The following is a 23,027-nucleotide window of genomic DNA, read 5'->3' as shown; positions in this document are numbered from 1 at the left end:
CTCTGCTTCAAGTGTTTGCAACCAAACAATGACCCAGAAAAATCAAGTAACTGATTTAGTGCAGTTAGTTACAATTGCACCGAAAGATATTAAGTGACAAAATAGGGGATGTTGAAGCTATCAGATAATGCTATGGATGATCTGTAATCATAATCTTTGGGAGTTCTTATCTATAATTACAAGACTGTTGGCAATTTTAAACAGATCTACATATTAAGTTTCGTAATTAGTGCTATAGAGTATAATATGGCAAGGAAGCAACAATCATTCTTTTGGATACATACTTCTCTGCATCTTCCACTGAGTGGCATCTAGGTTTGCTAATATAATATAAGCATCACAAAGAGCCTCTACACTTTTGACCATCTGAGGTCTCTTACTTCTGATAGTTTGTATTATTTTGTAGGCAGCCTCAGTTCGATCCTATTAATAAAGAACAAAACATTATATAAGGGAATATTCAAAATTTCAACAGTCTTTATGCACATATCTAGACAATGGAAAGACTAAGTCTCTCAGGAAACAAAATAGTCACTCTATGAAGAAGATAATTCAAATACACAACAGTAAATTACATGCGTAGCTTTCCAGTCCATTTTTTATTTGCTATTTTGGGGAAGAAAAGAGTGAAACTGTGAGTATCTCCCATGCTTTGAGAAATATGCAGAAATGATTTTAGGTGGCATGCTAATAATAAAAGGATTTATGAACGAATAGTGTCAGCAAAACAGTCTTAAAATCCCTGAGATTTAAAGGAATATTGGGGGAAAGGATGAATCTCAAAATTCAAAAAGGTAGGCATGGTAAATCCAAATACCTCATCCAGTGGAGAGCTTTGTTTAGGTGCACTTTTAGTTATTCTACTCCTTCTTGCTGCTTCCGGTTTAGTCAGAAATTCATCTTTGTTTGCATTTGCTAAGGCCAGTATAATAAACAAAGTATGATGGGGGTGATCAATTGAAATTCTAGAGATGAGCTGTCAAAAAATAAAGAATTATTACTTTTAAACAAATAGAAAATGTGTAATTTTTCAATGTTCAAACATGTGTTGCTGGTTTAGATACTGTAGTGTATGAAGTGTATGCATATGAGGCGCAGAGGAACATAAAGAATAAGACAGAAATTGAGTGACTTGTGTGGAGTGGGAAGAAACAAAAGATGTCTTTATGTTTGCCCTTATGTAATACCACAAATATGACTAAAATGTTTTTGTAATTTCATTTCCAAGAATGGAACAGCAGTAGATATGTTCTATGGTATAGAGTGATTGATACAAAACCAAGTGATTTTTCTCTCCTAATTTACTAATCTGCAAATTAAAAAACCCAGAATCTTCTGGTTCTTTTTTGAAAGCCCACTGGGTCCTTGTTGCTGGGTCCTTTTGGTCCTTATTTTGTTTTTTTGGTCAGGTTTACTTACGTTATTGAGGACTTCATGAAATCCTAGGCCTCCCATCATCTTGGTCCCCATTCTAGCAGCCAATTGGTACATCAGAGGCAAAAATTTATATGATGGAATCTTCATTCCATCTCTCTATCATTAAAAAAAACACAGAAAGTTAAGAAACAATGCAATTTCTAATAGTTTCATATCTAAGCAAATAAATTATTCTAAGATAATGCTTATGCTCATCTACTAGAACAACCATCTAGAATTTATTACTAAAACTTCACTAAGTACTTTTTTGTCTTTATCACTTATCTCTCTAATGAGCATGCCAATCGTTTTAATGGGTATTCTAGAGCAATTCATCTTAAGATATTGTCACTGATCCTAAGTTAAACTGGAGTCAGAACTGGGACACTTGACATTGCTTATATGCCAGTAAACTCATGGAGGACAATGTGAATCTGAAGATCTCCTGTAATCTTGTCTCTGTGAAGTCAGAGGGTAATAAAGTGGAAGAATGATTTTTCTTTTTATACTTACGTAAAGGACTTAATGGACTCCCATAGCAGAGAGTGGCTGTGTCCATTACAAATCTTATTGTTTTCACCTAGGACAACAATTTATTTTTAAACTTCAAACTGACTGTGAATATGTATCTTATTAACCTGAGAATTAGGTATCATCAGGGCCTTCCCTGGTAGCACAACAGGTTAAAGCGCAGCACTATGAAGCTCTCTGCAGCCAGTGCAGCACAAGTTTGATCCTCAGCCAGGGAGGTGACCCACATGGCACAGGAGACTTTTCCTGTCTGCTGCTCCTCTCAGCAGTGTAGTTCATCAATCTGCCTGTTCTGCACCACTATGTCTCTGGTGAATGTTCACTGTCCCTGCACCTCTGGCTGCACCCCAGTTCTGAATGCATAAATAAATCTTCAAAAAAAAAAAAATCAGGTATCATCAATAAAACTTAAGATTTTTTTTAAAAGATTTATTTATTTATTCATACAGAACTGGGGTACAGGCCAGAGGCTCAGGGGCGGCGAGAGGCTTCACCAGAGACAGAGTGGGGAGCAGAACAGGCAGATCTACGAAGTACACTGCTGAGGGGAGCAGCGGGCGGGTCAGGAGAGGTCTGCCACGCCATGTGGTCACTTCCGGGGCAGGTGGGAATCAAACTCATGCGGAAGTGGCTTTAGCTTCTCAGTGCTGTCCTTTAACCCGCTGAGCCACCAGGGAGGGCCAAAACTTAGGATTTTTAAGTAAAATCTAATGAAGTATTGCTGTCTTTCCCATTTACCAAAGTAATTCATTGTAAAAATCTCAGAAAAAGCAAAAAGGAGAAAGTCCTGCTTGCAACCACATTTTTCTTGCTTTCCAAATCCCTCAATCTAACATTATGGGTAATTTCCTGTTGGAATTGCAAAAACAGAGGAAAAGATTCACAGAAATTCTGCATCTCCACATACACCTGCTTCACCAGAACTAATCACGTATTTGGGAAGACCGCAATGAACCAAGTAAGGAAAATACAGCATGACAATGACTGGCTTATGTCTAAACTAGAGTATCAGACCACAAAGGAAGACTTACCTTCATCATGCCATTGACTTCGGAAACGCCAGAATTTTCAAGCCAGAGAGAACAAAGACGAAATATCCACATATCATGCCCTTCTCCACTCAACAAGCAATTGATATAATTTTCAACTGCCTTACATAAGAAACGTTTACGATCTTCTTTCAGTGCTCGGAGAGCACATTCATCCAGCTCTAGCTCTCGCTGAACCTTTACTGTGTATCTTGCATTGGATAATTAAGGAAAAACACAAAGCATTACATTTTATACAACTCCAAAATCATACACAATATATATAACATACTTAAAAATCAGGTGCCCATTCCAGGAGAAAAAGTAAAATTCTAAGATTATAAAAGGAACACATTGACTTTTGTGTTAAAATAACAAATTGAAAAGCTATCCTAGGCAGCCAAGCTATTTACTTAACTTGCTTCTCTAGTTACATGGGCAAATTCTTCTGTATTGAATTTCCACAACTATCTTATTTTCAACAGTGACACAAACAAACCAAAAATGAGCAACAAAAAAATAAAATCTATATACTCTACAATAAGCTCAGCACCAGAGCAAGAATTCTTCAAAAAAGAAGTATGTCAAAGTCCTACATATTGATCTAGGTTTGGACTAACTACTTTAGAGCCAAAGCATCTAAATGTACTTAAGCCAAGGTTTCGTGCTCTAAGCCATCAGATAAAAATAAGATCAAGTTACATTTTCTTACACTAACATTCACTCAGTAAAATGGCGAACATCAAAAATGTTACCTGTTGGTCTGAATTTTATGTTCCCTAAGAAGGCCCACTTCCTCTTTGGCCCTTTTTAGGAGAGCTTGCTTGTTCTCAAATTCCGATGATTTCATGTAGTTTTCGATTCTCTGGTACTGAGTATCTGAAAACCGTGCTAATGACAGAAATGCCTTCATTTTTCCATTTCTGAGCTCATTGTTTTCTCCATTGTAATTTCCAGCAACTTCCACTGCCTTCAAGAAAACATAAGCCATCTGTATTTACAGATACTGAGTGCATCTAGATGATCACTTAATTAAATTCCCAGTTACACTAAAGTTTAACATATGTAAACTAAATTATATGAAGTACAGTATTTTCTTCATATCTCAAACAACTTTGGCAGTGCAGAAATAACCAAAACAGTTCATATTTGTAAAAAATTGTGGAAAAACAAAGGATTTTGTAACACTCAGATGTATGAGGGTGATGGGGCTATAAATGAATGAAAGCTGATTTGCATCTTCCATCACCAGCTATATTTGTAGATAAATGAAAGGAGACACTGTCAGAAACAACCCTTGAAAGAGTAGTTGTTAATGGGGAGGTAGAAGACACATCTGGGGATTTACTTCCAAAATATGCTTCTTTTGTTGTAATTTTCTGCCTTATTTTGACCTGAAAGTTATCAGAGCCAAAGCAAAAGTGAAATCATACTTTTATTTGCCATTGATAAAAGACCAAGTGTATTCATGCCAAACAACTATCTTAAAGGTTGCTCAAAAGTCTTACCTTTTCTAGATAGGTCTGCATAATAACTGCAGGATTTTCTAAACAAGTTTCTGCCAACCAGTTGCCACAAACCCTTAGACATTCTGTGTATATGAGCTTTAGGTTGGGATCAGTCTGCACAGAAAAACCAAAATCTTAAAATGTAATTCCTTATCATAACTGTACAAAAATACATTTTATATAGGGAAGAAGGAAGGTTTTTTTTTTCTCATCTGTTTTCACCCAAACACCTATTTTAATAAATCCAAGTATGTAGGTTTACAAAAGTATCATCCTCTATATTGTTTGTTATTACCACCATTATTGGAGCAACTCACATCTACTGAACATGTGTATATTCCAGGTACTTTTTAATAGCTGTATGTATATTAACTCATTTATTGCAGGAACCCTGTGAAATGAGTACTATTATTACCCTTAGTTTGTAGAGTAGGAGACTAACACAAAGAGGGCAGGTATGTCTAGCCAGTCTTACTCCAACACACATATTGTTACACAGTCTGTCAACATCATATCACATCAACTCCGGGGGCTTTGGTAGACTGATGAAACCTCTACTGAAGAAGGATGTAACTACAAGTGCCTAATACAACAGGAAGGTAAACTGACAATTTACTATAGTAAGTAAACTACACTGAAATAAGTATAAACATCACTGTGTTCAAAATTTAAACACTTAATGATTCCTACAAGAGCTCTGCTTTGTTCACTGTATGCTGGAGATTTGCTGCAGAAGCAACCAAGTTTGCAGTAACTGATTTACACACTATCTGCGCAGAGTATTTGTACTGACAGCTGAATTGCTGACTTGTTTGCTCTGTTGTCCTCAGGCATTTCTGTTTTCATTTTCTAATTTTCAAATTCAAATTTCAGTGTGAATTTCATGTGTATTTTCCACATACCCCTCTTGACTTGGATAGGAAGTTTTTTTAAAAGGTTTAACATTGAGATAAGTCAATTTGCCACAAGGTGGACTGACAGAACTGTAAATAGGAAAAATGAATATTTTCCAAACTTCTTTTTCAAATATTACTTTTCAAGGCTCTTTAAAATTTCTTATTCAGATTCAGTAATTTCGTGGCTTAAATAAAACTAAATTTATTAAAAGCATTTTAAAGCAATGTAATTGTTTATAATAGGTAAATAAAAATTTAGTCCATAAAAAAGCATACCTCTGTATAGCAGACATCCAGCTTCTTGATCATTTGCTTGAGAATATTCAAGGCAAGACTCTGCTCCTTTTTTGCCCAGAATACTTGTGCTTCCTCTAGTTGCCACTCAGAGACTCCATGACTGGCTGAATTATACTGTTTAATTTGAAATATTGCCTTTTCTGGGAGCTGAAATGACACATGGGAATAAATACTTTTACTACAACAACTTACTACCATTAAGAATAATCACGAAAACAGAAGCTGTCATTCACTGAGACTTGACTGTCAGGGACTGCCTTTTTTTTTTTAAAGATTTATTTACTGGGGCCTTCCTTGGTGGTGCAATGGGTTAGGACATATCACTGCAAGGTAGCCACAGCTGCTTCAGTTTGAGTTCGATTCCCAACCCTAGAGGTGACCGAGATGGCACAGCAGACCTCTCCTGACCTGCGTACTGCTCCCCTCAGCAGTGTACTTTGTTGATCTGCCTGTTCGGCTCCCCACTCTGTCTCTGGTGAATCCTCTCACCCCCCTGCACCTCTGGCCTGCACACCATTTCTTGTATGCTTAAATAATTAAATCTTTTTTTATTAAAAAAATTTTTAAGATTTACTTATTCATACAGAACTAGGGTACAAGCCAGATGTGCAGGGATTGAAAAGAGTAACCAGAGGCAGAATGGGAAACCGAATAGGAATTTTGACTGAAATACACTGCTGAGGAGAGTAGCAGGTGAGACAGGAGAGGCCTGCCGCATCATGTGGGGTCACCTCCCTGGCCGGGGATCAAACTTGTACTGCAATAGCTGAAGCAGCTTCACAGTGCTGTGCTTTAACCCCACCACCAGGAAGGGCCCTGTTAAGGAGTGTCTTAAGAATATTTCTACCTGCCTTCTCTAGGCCCTATGTCTGTCTTTACATAAACATATGTATGTATATACACACAGTATATAAAAATCACTCAATTGTTATCAATGTAGCAAGTTAAGTAACTTCTCATTTGTAATCAGGAAATTGAGACTCAGAGGAGGTAACTACCTTGTGAAATGCTTAAGCTCAGGTCTAATTCCAAATGGAAGATTTTAAACAATTATGCTATAAAACATTTTAATAGCCACCAATGTCACTCAGTGACAGTCATTTTCACTCATGCTTTATGTTTCCTGTGTGATAAAGAAAGATCAAAAGGTGAGATTATATGACTTTAAATCTTTTTACCTGTGTGTTCTTGAAAGTCCGGGCTAGTACAGAGAGTTCTACAAGGTGCTTGGTAAGAATTTCCTTAAGACACTCTCTTTGGGAGTGAGCCATTTCCTTCTCCATCAACATCTCCAAAATGACTGTGCGTAGAGCCATGATAGGCTCCTGGAAATTGAAATCACTGTCTTTAAGAAGCTGCGAGTGTTTCTGCCACTTTAGGTATACCTCAGAAGGCTGCCTGCTTGTGACTGATCTGAAAGTCAAATCATAGAATTTATGTGAGCAAGAGAAATGCAAAAATAATTGCTATTATGCAAGTACTGATATGTAAGATGTCACACAGAGGTGTTTTTGCAGTAACAAACTGGAACTTCTAAATCACCTGAAATACAGACCAAAGTTTTGAGAAGTACAAAATGACCAGACCTTTGAGACACAGCAAAGAGGTCACAGGTGATTATTATTTAAAAAGGTTTTTCTTAAAGATATCTTTCAACTTCACAAAGAGCTATCCTTCTAAATAAGTATTCTTCTTTAGTGAGAACACATTTATCAGTCTATGGTACAGAATGCCTACACCTCTAATCCCACTTTACTGATAAAAACAGGTATGTCAGCATGCGGATAGAGTAAAACCATTATATACTGTGCCTGCCAGGCCCAAGGCATGAAGCTATGCCTAACTCTAGCTGTTCAGAAATCACAGTCAGTGCAGGACATGCTGGCATCTGGCAAAGGTTTCACTTAGCAACAACACTAAAAGAAGACGCATATTGTGCAATTAGCTTAGGTGAGCAGTATTCTTCCTGCATCTTCAAAATGGGCAATGCCATCCAAGCACTCAGGACTACTACATTGAGAGAAATCAAGAATAAGCAGGGAGACGAAGAAAGTGACAAGTGATATAACTATGAAATGAAATTCTTTTAGCTGTTTTATAACCAGAGAAATAATAACTCAGATTTGCAGAGCAGGAAGTTCTCAAACTTTTTAATCTCAGAAACTGCTTTTTACTCTATACACTTCATGCAAGTCATTAAAAATCCCAAAGAGCTTTTGTGTGCTAGCATCTATTTACTGTGCTAGAAACGAAAATTTAGAACAATATAATATTTATTAATTTACTTTAAAATAACAGTAACAAAGCTTCCATATAAATAACATTTTTCATGAAAAACACACGGAACAAGTGAAAGACCACTGTTTTTGCATTTCTGCATATCTCTTTGATGTCTGGTTTGATAGTGTAATTGAATTCTCACCCTTACTTGTGCTTTGTTTATTGTGATATGATGTTCTGATTGACTTAGGTGAAGATTAACCTCATTCAGATGGTATAATTGGAAAAGGGAGAAATACGTGAATATTTGCCTGTCTTTGCCAATACTGCATCAAAAATTGACTCATGAGAGAATGAAAACATAAAAAAAAACAAGCAATACCTTCTTATAGCTGTAAAGTTTTGGTTTCATGGAAATATGAATGTCACTTGGCAACCCCCAGGAATCTCCATATCACATTGAAAACTAGTGTTCTCAAGTATAAGCACTATAAGCTCAAAGCATAAGTTGCTAGGGTCTTAAGTATTAATTCACCATTATATCAAACTATTCCCCTGCCTCTCTTCCTTATAATCACCAGAGAAAGAGCTACAATTACACATCAAAGGTATGAGGGTATCTTTCATTTAGAAAAAATGTTCCTGGATTTTTGGCAGTGAGCACTACCAATGTACTTATTAGTGACAGCAGAAAACAGATTGTTCCTTATTCTCCATTAAGAAAAGTCACATAAACGGCTGTCTTTTGCTATGCAATCTTGAAAAAAGTCATTATTTTCTGACTCTAAAGTTTCCTTCTCTGCTTTCCTTTCTACTTCCAAGTAATAAAAGTATGGTAATCATGGTCATTTACGTGCTCTTTTCTTCCTGTTAATAATGGTGACTCTCAATGACAGAGCTAAAAGAGACCTTAAAGACCATCAAATAGAAATCCCCCCATTTAGAGGTGAGGAAATGAGGCCCAGTGAGATTAATGACTTCTCAGAGTCACAAAGTACAAACTTAGATCTGTAGCAGCCTGACTGACTACTTTATCTCATATTCCATCATTTCTGGAGAAGAAATTTCTAGATCTCCTTTCACCACTATAAGAGACAATCTCCAAAAATTCATCAGTCACTGAATATAAAAATCAATGAATGTTTACTAAGAATCAGGAGAAACATTAGGTACAGCGGTAACTAAGAGAATGAGCTCTACTTTTTGGAGCTCCTAGTAGCATACAGCAAGTGGACAGTGAGTGGCTTTAATGCAGTGCAGTGCAACAGGGAGCAGGGACCATGAACAAACAGTCTTGTCTGGGAAAAACTGCAGAGAGAAAAACACAACAAAAATAAAGGTAAAAACTTGAATTTTCACTAAGAAAATCTTTGAAGATATTTAAAAATGCAGTTGATTAGTCACTAGACTAATCAACTTATATCTTGACAAAAGTTAAGAAACATACGTCAGATCTCTTTAATTTTTTTAAAGTCACCATTGGTAACAGGATATCTGCACACTGGGATTAAAGTCTATGAATCATGTACCTTGAGAAAAGTTCCCCGATGTTTTCAAGCTCGCAAATGGCCTGCAATCTACTAAGCGTGGGGTAGAGGGAATACACAGACTCGAGGCTTCCCTTACATAGCTCTTCCACTTCCTTCACCCTGGGGAAGAAAAGACAAGCCATTCTAAAAAGTAAGTTTTCAGGAAAACACATTCATATTTGCTTCCTAACAGTTTTTCATCATAGGTAATTTATAAGTACAAGCATGACGCAATGGAGACAAAGTCAGTTCTACAGACTGAGATCTAAATCCCAGTTTTGTTTCTTAAGGCTGGATCACTTTGGGCACATCATTGGCCTCCTTAGAAACTAAGGTTGTAACTTCCAGAATTATTCTGAGTAGAGTATAAAATTGGAAAGAGTTGAACAAAGCAGCTTGTTCATAATAAGCACTTAAATAGCAGCAACACCATTCCTGTAATAAAACGCAGTATTTATTAGGTCACTACCATTAAGCAAAAATAACATGGTATATTTGATGATCAAGTTACAGTTAAGTACTTTCTTATGTATTCTCCTACTTGTACCTCCAAACACACCTCTAAGTATTTGAGCATCAATCACAATAAAAAGAACACTAATGCTAAGAAATGTAAATGCCACATAACCAAAAGGGGAGAAAAGATATAAATTCTTATTATCCTAGTCCAGGAGGAAAATCAGAAGGATGGAGTCAGCAAGACTTTTTTGAGGGTTCAGAGTAAAGATTAACCTGGGGTCCCAGAAGGAATACATTTGAACACATAAAAGAGTATTAAATAAAAACTTAAGTAAATATCTAATGTATACACATACTCTTACATACGAAACACAAAATACCAAAGTATGTACACAATTTTTACCAGGTGTGGACTAAACAATCCTTTAACATAATGCACTTAAAGCATGGAAAATGCCTTTGCAATACACAGAAGACAATTGTTAAAGTAGGCACACCCCGGATTCTTAAAAAAAAAAAAAAAAAAAAGGTTGCAGAAAACAAAAATTTATCAACCTTTGTTCTTCAGATATGCAAAACTTATAAATGGCTCATTACTGGACAAGGCCCACACTTATGCACTTGGAGTTTTAACGCTGGTAGGCATGCATCACCATTAAACAGAGAGTGTGGTGTCCAGGGTGGGCAGGAAAGAGCAGCAAACCCACCTGACCATTGCTGCATGTCACAGTCACTTCACCACTGCAAATCCTTATGCTGAAATTTCTTGCACAAAACACATTAATGTTCACAACATTAAATGCTACAATAATTGTTTTAATAATACCTGGCATATTTGAGCATTTCATGAAATGTGGAGAATTCTCTATCTCTCAGAGATCGTAGAGCATTAAACAGGGATTCATGGTAACTGATTCCTTCTGTTTTATTGCTGTGAGGTAATTTTAAAAAATAAGAGAAAAATATATTTAAGGCCAGAATCTTATAATATTTATGCATAAGCAACTTCAGTAAAAGTCAAAATTTTAAACTTGAAATTAGGATTTCTCCTAACATATTTCTAGAGACTTTCATAATAGAAAGAATTTTGAGGTCACTTCAATTCCTCAAGGAGAAATGGTAAATCTCTCATGCATTTTGCTAGGTTCTAGATATACTCTCTTTTTAGTTGTAAAGTTTACTCAGTGAAGACCTAGTATGTGCCAGGCATAGGGTACCAAGTTTGAGATATACAAGAGACCCAACATGGACAAGTCAGATCCAGTTCCCATTCCCATGAAGTTATGCTCTTGTTTGGAAAAGATAGACAATAACAAGAAAGATATCAACTTGTGGTAAGAGGCATGCAGAAAAAAATTAAAATGTGCGCTACTTTAGATGAGTGCTTAGAATGGATTTGTCTGAAGAGGTGACATTACTGATCTAGAGTCTGAATGACAAGAAATCAGCCACATGAGAAAATACACGAAAGGCCTTCAGGTAGGAAAAGTTTGCCTGGCGTAGCTAAAATATAGTGATGATTTACAGAGGCCAAGCAGGAACCAGTACATAGAGTTTAATGTTTTAAAAATATGGAAGCATATCTCTAATTTTATAACAATCTAACAACTTAATATTTGAAAGACACTCCTATTAATAAAACTTATTTTCTGTGGAGACCAATATACACTTATATAATTTTGGGCATTATAACATTAAATGACTTTCTTACAAACCTAGTAACCTTACACAGAGGTTATAAACATTCTCTTCCTGATAATGATTTACCGATGAATACATATTTTTTTAACTAGAGAAAATATTTCCAACTGAGCTAGCAAGCACCCCATAAAGGAAAATATTTTATCAATAAAGATAAGCAGTCATTTATTGACCAGCCAGCCTATAGTAGTGCTATCTAAAACCTCTGCAATATGGGGTGGGAAGGAAAATACCTGTAATTTCCTTTAGACAGAAAAAGAGTAAGTGAGAAGATTCTCATTAGAGAACACTTTATATTTCTATTTTCAAAAATACCCTAAGGGTGGGGTGGAGTTGCTCTTGTGAAGAAGTGAAATTTAAGTCTAAATGCCATCATATTTAAGCATTATGTGCATATCTCTAATTTGCTGCATCAGCCAAAAGCACTACTCCTGCTACATTCATAGAGCAAGATAAAAAGAGTATATTGTTTACAACTGGAGACATGACAATAAAAACAGCAGAGCTCCTCTTACTTGACAGAAATACAGTCGTCCCACTGCATGTTTCTCCATGCTGCCTGGTAACGAAGTTCTTGGAGTTCAGCACACCACTCTTTATTTTCATGATCTAGCCCTTTTAAATAGACAGACAGAATATGGCAGAGTCCCAAATTCTGCAAGGCCTGAGTAGGAGTTTAAAAGGAAATAAGTAAAAGATAAAAGAAACAAAAAGTAGCAACCAATCCTAAAAGGTAATTTTAAACAATTTTAGTGGTCATCTTAAGTCCCTCAAATGTTTGTCCAGCATATGCCCTGCAAAACACCAAGACAGAGCTCCAAAGGTTCTAATATTTGCTCGAAGAATAGCTAAGGGACATGAGCTGGGTACAGGCAGACCGCTTCTGGGACTACCACAGTCCAAACTAAGAGAAACAGTTCACATGAGATTTTTCCAGTGACACACTTAATATACTCCTAGGCACACTGTACAGAGTCAGGATGAGCCTTCCCATTAGCTAACAAGATTAGGATCAAAAATCCTACAATTTCTTTGAGTGGCATGTCTGATTTTCCTGGGTACCCCTCAGAATGGCAAGCCCAATGCCTAGAAAGAGATATCTCTAGAATTTATCTGACTTGTGTAAAAATTCCAAGGTGATCCTGAAATAACCTCAGCACTGGACTTTTAGAGCTTTACCAAAGCAGAAAAAAAGTGTACCTGAATTATTCCTGCTTGGCGGACTGAAGAGGAAATTGCGGTCTCAAGGTCATATGTTACTAGGGCTTTTCCCCACATTGCTTCATGTTCATATGTTCGCAGTCTAGAAAAGATTTCAAAAAAACCTTTAAGTTGCATATGCATGTGAGTCCTTCATAAACAGAATTACTAAATCATCATCTAGAAAAATTCAATTTACCTAGTGAGAGGTTGTAACATTTTTCCTCCACCACAGCCATACAGACTATCTGGTTCTCCTATACTTCTGTAGATTTCTAAAAGCAGGTCCTGAAAACAGGTAAAATGACAAAAATTGGAGGGGGGAAATAACATTTTATGGACTTAGCAAGTCTAAAATTCTGTCATTACCAACATGTAACACCCAACATTAAATGCTAGGTTATAAACGTAAAATGTGTTACTGACATGCATACTAACACTGGCTCAGTAACATAAAAAACTGGTCACAGGAAATAGAATAATTGTAGACTACCAAGAACTGCTTACAACTTCATAAATTAGAAGAAATAAATCCCAACCTACTAGGCATTTTATACCTACAAATATAACCACAACAACAAAGCAAACAATCCTGTCAACAGTTAAAACCACATGTGGGAAAATGAAGTTGTGTAAAACCTGACTTCTGAAAACTGAATATAGTTCAAAACTTTCAACTCTTTGAAAGAAACCTAAAACGGGGCCTCCTGGGTGGTGCAAAGGGTTATGGCTCAGCACTATGAAGTTATCTGCAGCTACTGCAGCACAAATTCAATCCCTGGCCAGCGAGCTAACACACATAGTAACCCATATCCTCTTTCCCACTGCTCCCCCTGTAGTATATTTCAGAAGATCCACTGGTTCTGCTCCCTGCTCTGTCTCTGGTGAATCCTCTCATGCCCCATACCTCTAGCCTATACCCCAGTTCTTGTATGTATAAATAAACATTAAAAAAAAAAAAAAACTAAAATGCATTGTATGCATTGTTACGATTGGTAAAATGTAATATGGATAAATATGGTTTGATACTCAAAGTTTTGTATTATATATGATCATCCAAAAAGTAACTTTAATTTGAAAACCCAATAATACCTGTATAATCTTTATAACAAAATAATAACCCAAAGTATAAAATAATTATCATGATCTGTAATACTTACCTGTAAACTTATTCCAGTTTCTTCTTTACTTTTTTCACTTAAACTAGAAATAGTTGTATCTTGGCTTCCTTCTTCAAATGTAAGATTTCTGTTTGTCAGAAAAGCACTCTGTTAGTGAGAACACACCATTTGGAAGCTTGTTGATACATACATTGAAGACTTTGACAGATCAACTAACAAAGGTCACCAATAAAACATAATGAACCATTTCTATTTTAAAACATAATGACATTGAGGCCTACATGAAAAGAAGTTTGTAACTGTTAATCTTCTGAATCAAAATTGCATTTTAATGACAAGCACTAACATATAGGGAGGTTATATGTTCAAATGTAATTATTTATAAAGAGACAGACTTGTTTAAAACAGAGCAAACACCCTCTAATTCTGTCCCTAAATGTTCTGTCAGTAGTTTTACCTGAAGTTCAACCTTATTAATAATCACAGGCACAAAAATTTTTAAGAGCATACTCAGAAACACTAAATACCTGATAAATTGGCAAAAAACAGTAAGTCTGATGACAGTAAATATGGAGGACATGAATTAGTAGGTAACACTGAAACCCTACATTATAAAACTAATAAGTGACACTGAAGATCAGAATTTCAATTTATCTCCTCCAAGGTGTTACGTATACATTTATACGTAAGAGAATCGGTCCTATTAGTTATTTCAATTCTAAAATCATGCCAGCTGTTGTAACAATGAAAATCCAATATACAAAATAATGTCAATAGCAGCAGAGGTAATGCCTATAAATTTACTCCAGTTCCTTCTTTACTTTTTTTATTCAAACTAAAAGTACTTTAGCGCCTTTCTTCAAATGCAAAGATTCTTCCTGATCTACTTCCTTGCAAATTATATTTCTGAGATATATTCAAATTGGTATGACCACTTTAAAAACCAATTTGGCACAGCAGTTGAAAATCTGCATGCCTTGCAACCCAGTAATTCTACACATATATTATCATCAATAGGGGAATGGATAAATCTGTTCTGGCACAGTCTCCTACTGTCATGAGGCAGTGATATATTAATGAACCACAGCAAAACACTGCTTAGATTAATCTTACAAAAAATACTGAGTAGAAAAACAAGTTGCAGAAAGGCACACACATAATTTCTTATAAAGTTCAAAAATAAGAAAACTAATATGTGTGCATTCATAAGCAAATGACAAAATAACATTTAAGGGATGTATACACAAAAGATATGGTACCATTTACCTCCTGGAGAGAGAATTGAAGGGTGGCACCAAGGTGACCTGGCTTGACAAAATGTATTGACAACATTCTGATAATAACCATTTTATTTTAAAATTCAAAAAATGTTTTAAATGGGCAGTGGAAACAAAAATAAATCTTTAATATTTACCGAAAAATATCACCAATTTTCAAAACCAAAAATTCCATTACCTTTTATCTTGATCATCCATACTTTTCCTATCTGCGTAAATTTCTGCATAGAATAATGCTGTGAAGTGAGCAGCACAAGACTGAGCTACCTTAGCAACCTCTAGATAATTCAACTCCAGCCAGAAGGCATCATCAAAGACAGTTCCTGAAAAAGGTCTGAAGAAAAATTAAACATTTAGCATGCCCAGTTCTTTAATTTCAGTATCAAAATAAAAGCAGATTAATACGCAAGACAATAGCAGCTAGGGCTAGTTAAATAGAAAATTGCCTTCAAATAATCAAAACCCTACAAGCCCACTTACTCACTTTATTTTGATCAGAAGCCCCTTAGATGAAAGCTATAGACCATCATTCCATACAAATTTTGGTATTTGTACTACCTTTACATGAAGGGAGGGGCTCAAGGATTGCAGGCTAAAACTAGGTGGCAGAGAACAGCCAGTAATACACACACACAGAGATCTTTTTAGATGACCAACTTAATGAAAATAATATTTTTCTAAGACACAAAATTATCTATCTTTCCAATTGCAGCTCATAGTCTCCTTAGTTTATTGCCTAGGTTGAGTTATTTAATAAAAACCTTTCACGTTAATAACAGTAAAGGAGAATTGGAAGGGATCATAGATACTCTATTTTGGAAAATTAAATAGAAAAATGACAAAGTAGTGGTTGAGAACACAAGATTTAGAGTAAGATACAGGTTAAGTTCAACTCCCGTTGGATAAGCTACTTCAAGCTGCAAGATCTTTGGTAACTTCCAAAGTAGTTTCTTCATTTATAAAGCCTGAGAACAGTACATACCACCGACAACAGCTATAGTGATTAAATAATGTTTATAAAACTGATGAGACAATACCTATCACGTAGCATACATTTAAATTGTAGATATTTTGAGGAGCTTCAAGTTCAGAGATCACAAAGTACTAAATGCCAGTCTTGGACCTGAACTCATACCCTTTATTCTCTATCCCATTCATATTTTCTTCTTTAAGGTCATATTCAGAATGAAAACTGATTGTTAACAATTTTTATTATTTCCAAGGCGTACTACTGTCAACACCATTCTGTCTAAATGATAAATCAAAAATAAATGAATAATTTAAAGATGAAACTGTCTCCCAACACCAAGGGAAGAGATGCTTTCAGGTATAGCCAGAGAATCTCATGGGCTTTCTCAGATGTGGATCTGGTACAATAGTTGAATCAGTAATTTTCTAACCAGGAACAGAGAAACTGAAAGGCCTATCACTTATCTAAGAGTGAAGTGAAATTTAGGAGGGGATACAGAGGAATTAATTAAGATGTAGATTCACTTAAATAACTTTTCATTTGTCTCCCATTCTTTATCAACCACTGTACCACCACCATATACAGTAGACATTAGTTCTTACCTATTCAAGTGCTAATTAGGCCTACAACATTTTCTTCAAAGTCAACTCTGGACATCTCGATCAGCCAACATCCCACTCTAGCAATTCCTGCCTTGAATTTCATGAGAAACAATAAGAATCTAGAAGCCTACTATAATTTCTCAGAATTTAGAAAATCTCAGAATCTAAAACACTGCCTTACACAGTGCTACTGTACAGAATCACAGATTTGAGGACCAAGGTCTTCAAAAAAATAAAAACACAAAAAGGGAACTTGTATATAACTCTAGTTACTCTTGTGAGTTAAAAAGTAGAGAATAAGTTAAAAGAAGGACAATATAACTCAAAGTAACCCTGGAAGGACCCTCTGTGATGGTGCAATGGGTTAAAGCTCAGCACTATTAGCTAGTCTCAGCCGCCCCACTCCACTTCAGTGTGAGTGTGACCCACATGGCACAGCAGACCTCTCCTGTCTCACCTGCTGCTCCCCTCAGTAGTGTACTTCATCTATCTGCCTATTATGCCCCCCACACTATCTCTGGTGAATCCTCTAACCACCTTTGCACCTCTGGCCTATACCCCAGTTCTATATGCATAAATAAATAAATCTTTTTTTAAAAAGGAAAAAAATAAAAATAATACTGGAAACATACTTATTGTGCCCCTATCACTTTGTAGATGAAATAAACTAAAGGCTCAAAGAATGCATGGTTTCAAAAATAGCACTTTACTGGTACAGTGAGGACAGGGTTCAGAGTTTCTGACACTGATGTAATCAAAGTTACATCATATTTGCCATCCTGAATATGTATTATTAATAAGGACAAATAAGCATCACCCAAATGAAATACAGCACCTTAGAGAGGCATCACCTAAAGTAATTATGTAAGCATCCAGCCAGTAGTAATAAGTTACACTTCTATCTCTAAACTCAAGAGCATTAGTCATATTACCTCTTTTGTCTCCTCAAGTAGTCCACAACAGCAAGCATTGTTCTTTGTGATTTTTTATCCAAACAGCATCGGGGAACATGCTCTGACTCTGAAAAGAAATCGAAGATACTGACTCTCAGTAATGGTCAGAATGGTTTAAGACTTCCTCCCTTCCTCCAGTCTGTCTTCCTCTACACTATAAAGTGGTTCTAGTACCTAGCGTAGAATCAGTTCTGAATAAATAAACATGACTTGTAAATGGCATTTTCTTAAAAAAAAAAAAAAGAAAAGGGACTATGATAGTGGCACACAAGCGAATTGGTGGAGGGAATTCCATGGAGAGACTCTTGAAGTAGTTGTGAGAATGCCGCGGGAGGAAAGTTTAGAATGCCGCAGAGGCAGTTAGACAGTAACCTAATTCAAACAAGAGAAGCTTCCAGGAAAAGTGGACCTTGAAAGTAAAGGGCCATCAGAAAGAGGAAGAACAGAGTTTCAGGTGACAGCAACACTCTGTGAGTAGGCAAGAACAAGGAGAGATTCTGTAGAATTTCCTGAAAGAATTCCAGTTGTGCTGCAGCAGGGAGCTGGAAAGCAGGATGCCAGGGACAGGGGAAACAGATGTACTGATGTGGTTTGTAAAACAGAACTGGCAGAACATGAGATAAGCAAGAGGTTTCTGGCTTGGGTGACTGGATGCCAAGGGCAGGGGCAGAAGAAGATAAGTATAGCTTCTTACAGTTGAGTTAAAGATGTATATGGGCATGCAAGTGAAGGAGTGAAACTTACAGAACTCAAAAGAAGATAAACCCTTTAATGTGATGGAAATCCAATTTACTATTCTTTTATAAAAGAATTTTAACATGTGAAATTTAAATTTTTTCTTTAAGGCAATAAAAGTATCTACACTCTATACTGGCTGATTTTTACACTTGAGTGGTTGTAGCATAAAGTTATATGAACAAATGGAAAAGAATCTCAGCCATTTTCATGATAACAAATTGTTGGTTTATCACAGGCAATGATTATGTTATGATTGGTACACAATATAACTGTTTTCAGTACTACTTTAAATGATATAATATTTAAGGTTTAAGTGTTTACTGGCAAAGACTTGTATTTCCCAAAAAAGCGTAGGAGACACAAAGTAATTTGCAAAGTATGAGAATAGTAATATTGGATTTTTTTTACTCAATGGCCTAAAAAGTTCATGTAAGCATATTCTGGATCATTTATATGACCACCTTATAATGCAACAGGACCACAGAAAGGGCATCTATGTCTGTGTTTATAATTATATTATCTTAAGTAGAAGATTTACAGTTGTAGTTAGCTAACAGAAAAATAATACAAAAACATCAAGCAGAACAAAGTGAAGTCAAAATAAGTTACATCAGGGCCCTCCCTAACAGCACAGGGGTTAAAGTGCAGTACTGTGAAGCTCTCCCAAGCCACTACAGTGTGAGTTCAATCCCAGCCAGGGAGGCAACCCACATGGTGCAGCAGCTGTCACCCCCACTCCTCCCCTCTGCAGTGTACTTCATCAGTCTGCCTGTTCTACTCCCCATGCTGTCTCTGGTGAATCTCACCCCCTGCACCACTGGCCTATACCCAGTTCTTGAATGCATAAACAAATCTTTAAAAAAAAAAAAGTTATATCAAATAAAATAGTAGAGTAAAAGAAACAACTAGACCAACCAAGTAATCACAACTGATGCCCCAACTGACTGGAACCACAGTCCAGTTGCAAAGAGCAATTTAGTTGCAGCAAAATAGGATATACAACTAATACTTTTCTTAAAATTGTACTAATTTTGAAGTACAAAAGGCAAACATGTGCCTAGTTTTATTTTCATGCAATATACATTAATAATGTATGTTAAAGACAATAGATTAACATCACAAAGCTGTACTTTTCTTTTTTAAAATTTATGTTTGAGGACCTCCCTAGTGGCTAGCAGATTAAAGCACAGCACTAAGAAACTAAAGTCACTTCAGCATAAGTTCGATCCCTGCTCTGGAGGTGACCCACATGGCATGGCAGACCTCTCCTGACCCACCCACTGCTCCCCTCAGCAGTGTTCTTCGTCAGTCAGCCTGTTCTGCTCCCTATTCTGCCTCTGGTGAATCCTCTCACTGCCCCTACACCTCTGGCCTGTACCCCAGTTCTGTATAAATAAATAAATAAATATTTTTAAAAATAAATAAGTAAAATTTAGGTCTGAAAAAACCTTAGCTGTCTCAACTATACACATATGTGTTATGTGTCTTGGTAGAATTTCTCCACACAGCATGAAAAGAAAGTAGATTGTAAGAGTATATAAAATATAAACCAATTACTGTTTCTATAAACATACCAAATGTTAAGTGCAGGTATCCTAAATCATAGGACAGTGGGTAATTTTTTTAATTTATGCAATTTTTCTATATTTTCTACAAAAATGTGATTTTTTAATTAAAAAAAGAAAAATGAGCTGGCCAGCGCTCTAGTATGAAAATTGCATCATCGCTGCACCACAGTGCCTATAATATTTGGTGGCATCTATTTACTGGCCAAGAGCAGTACTTGCCAAAAGCTCAATTAGTTGCTCCATATTAACTACCACCATTACTAAGGAAGCACTATGAAAAAATTATTATCCTAGGTGCCTTGCTGACAATATTTCAATGAAAATGTACAATAACCTTTATCTCTACTGTACAGATGAAGAACAGATGTTTAGGCACTATAGAATTAAATCTATAAGCATCTTAATGAGATTCAAACAAATCTATCTTTCTCCAGAACTGAGAAGATAACAATACAAATTATTAAAAAAAAAAAAATTTTGAAGATTCAGCCCCACCTGGTGGCACAACAGGTTAAAGCGCAGAATTTCACAGGCACCTCAGCTCTGAGTTTGACCCTCCTTTACCAGGAAGGTGACCCACATGGCTTAGCAGACCTCTTCTGTCTCATTCATTGCTCCCCTCAGCAATGTACTTCATTAATCTGCCTGTTTTGCTCCCACTCTGTCTCTGGTGAATCCTCTCACCACCCCTGCACTTCTGGTCTGTACCCCTGTTTTATATACATGAATAAATAAATCTTTTTTTTAAATTATAAGATTCATGGACAAATCTTGTTTTCACCACACATCCCTTCATACACACACAAACACACACATAGAGTCCACATGCTAAAAACTTAACAGAATACCCGAATCCAAATTTGCAGGGGTCGTAGATCTACTTGTTTGTAAGGACTGCCTGAAGCAGTTGGTGAAGAATCCCTGAATGTGTGTAGAAAGCAGATTTCTCCATGATTTATCTGTATCTTGGAGTAAAACATCATGAATCAAGTATGGAAGCACGGTCTGACAAAAGTCACTTTTCACCTAGAATATACAAACATAGTAATTTGAGTGGAGATACTACCTTATATAAAATTTCAATTCCTTGTCACTAGGAAACTAAAATTGTTTTCAGAAAGAAAAGTGAACCTGTCATAAATTCAATGTACTCCTAAAAATAAACAAAACACATGCGTAGGGCCCTCCCTGGGAAGGTGACCCACATGGCACAGCAGACCTCTCCTGACTCGCCCGCTGCTCCCCTCAGCAGTGTAACTTTGTCAATCTGTTTGTTCTGCTCCCCACTGTCTCTGGTGAATCCTCTCACCACCCTGCACCCAGTTCTGTATACATAAATAAATAAATCTTTTTTAAAAAAAGCAAAAAACACGTGTATACAGCAGTGTTTAGGGCACAGCACAATGAAGCTAGCCACAGCCGCTGCAGCATGAGTTCAATCCCCAGCCAGGGAGATGACACACAGGGCACGGCAGACCTCTCCTGTCTCTGCCTGCTGCTCCTCTCAGCAGTGTACTTTGTCAGTCGGCCTATTCTGCTCCCCACTCTATCTCTAGTGAATCCTTTCTTTTCATCCCCCCTTCCCCCATCTCTGGCCTATATCCCAGTTCTTGTATGTATAAACAAATAAATCTTTAAAAAAGCCTATTAGGGAAAGTAAATGACACCAACCTTATGAGAAGAGTATATACACTAAAGTTAGACTCTGGTTAATAAAAGAATTTACTATCATTAGTATTTTAACTGTCATAGTGACAAATTATTCAAGGCTCCCCTGAAGACCCATCTGCCATGCAGCTACTTTTGAGCCGAACCCCACTGCTTATAGTTATGGCTAAAAAAGATGGTCTGCCTGAGGTACTCATGACAACCACGTGAGGAGATGCTGTATGGAGAGCACCCATCACCCAGTGCACTGCAGACAGAGGCCACATACACAGAAGCTATGGGTTGGGGTGAGCAAAGAAACTAGTAAGAGAAAGCTCATAAGGAAACAAGCAGAAGTAGAAAGGGATTAGGCCAAATTAATAAATCTTACTTCACACATTGGCTTTAAGAATTGAAGAATTTCACTTTTTGTGCCCCCACTGTCCAGAAAAGCACAAGTCAGTGTCTTTATCCAAGAGTCATGATTTTCATTTTGCGGAATCCACAGGCTTGTATCATCCAAAGTTTCTAAAGGGTTTTCTTTGTCAAGTCTAGGTACTTCCAAAAACTAGAAAGAAAGAGATTTGAAATGTAAATAAGCTAATTAGAAATACAATTTACTTTTTCTATGCAAAACAAGTATCTAGGCATAAACAAATCTATTTTAAAAAACAAAATATAGGTAAAATTCAATCTGGTGGCAACAGCTAATTTTAGATTAAATCCTTCTGTTCACACGACAGAGTGGTGTATAAAAAATGACTGGTGTAGAAAAGAGGAAATAGGAGTTCTACTTTCAGCTCACTATTAGTATATTGTATGAATCACAAACTCTGCCTCACCTCTCTACTACAAAACTAGTTCAAATCTAAACCTATCATACACAATTGATTCCAAGAAGTGAGACTTGAAAATATTAAGCCAGGCCCTCCCTGGCAACACAACAGGTTAGGATGCAGCACTGCAAGCTGGCTGCAGCCACTTCAGTGTGAGTTCTATCCCCAGCTGGGAGGTGAACCACATGGTGTGGCAGACCTCTCCTGTCTCACCTGCTGCTCTCCTAGGCACTGTACTTCATCAGCCTGCCTGTTCTGCTCCCCACTCTGTCTCTGGGGACTCCTCTAATCACACCTGTACCTCTGACCTGTAACCCAGTTCTATATGCATTAATAAATCTTTTTAAAAAATCAAGCCTATAGTACAAATGTTGGCGAGGATGTGGAGAAAAAGGAACTCTCCTGCACTGCTGGTGGGAATGCAAACTAGTACAACTGCTATGGAAAACTGTTTGGAAGTTTCTCAAACTGCTAAACATGGAGCTTCCCTATGACCCAGCAATCCCACTCCTAGGTATCTACCCAAAAGA

At 36.6% G+C, this 23,027-nt stretch overlaps 1 protein-coding gene across 1 annotated transcript in view; it reads right to left on the bottom strand.

Annotated features, from left to right (window-relative positions):
* LOC101635552 (serine-protein kinase ATM) overlaps positions 1-23,027 on the bottom strand; it is a 58,007-nt gene that overhangs the window by 15,540 nt on the left and 19,440 nt on the right. The window contains exons 16-33 of the mRNA XM_012729928.1: positions 22,053-22,229; positions 20,863-21,040; positions 17,688-17,775; positions 15,362-15,517; positions 13,946-14,033; positions 12,985-13,073; positions 12,786-12,888; positions 12,101-12,249; positions 10,711-10,815; positions 9,426-9,545; positions 6,855-7,089; positions 5,656-5,823; positions 4,484-4,597; positions 3,731-3,945; positions 2,979-3,186; positions 1,420-1,533; positions 818-976; positions 285-423 (exon numbers count right to left, since the gene is read on the bottom strand). Coding sequence (XP_012585382.1) covers positions 285-423; positions 818-976; positions 1,420-1,533; positions 2,979-3,186; positions 3,731-3,945; positions 4,484-4,597; positions 5,656-5,823; positions 6,855-7,089; positions 9,426-9,545; positions 10,711-10,815; positions 12,101-12,249; positions 12,786-12,888; positions 12,985-13,073; positions 13,946-14,033; positions 15,362-15,517; positions 17,688-17,775; positions 20,863-21,040; positions 22,053-22,229 — 2,605 coding nt within the window. The remainder of the gene's footprint in view (positions 1-284; positions 424-817; positions 977-1,419; positions 1,534-2,978; positions 3,187-3,730; positions 3,946-4,483; positions 4,598-5,655; positions 5,824-6,854; positions 7,090-9,425; positions 9,546-10,710; positions 10,816-12,100; positions 12,250-12,785; positions 12,889-12,984; positions 13,074-13,945; positions 14,034-15,361; positions 15,518-17,687; positions 17,776-20,862; positions 21,041-22,052; positions 22,230-23,027) is intronic.

Source organism: Condylura cristata, unplaced genomic scaffold (assembly GCF_000260355.1).
Source record: "Condylura cristata isolate star-nosed mole 26May11 unplaced genomic scaffold, ConCri1.0 scaffold00025, whole genome shotgun sequence".
In the NCBI taxonomy this organism is placed as follows: Eukaryota; Metazoa; Chordata; class Mammalia; order Eulipotyphla; family Talpidae; genus Condylura; species Condylura cristata.
The sequence above is the reverse complement of the archived record's forward strand: the minus strand, read 5'-3'. Positions and strand labels throughout refer to the sequence as shown.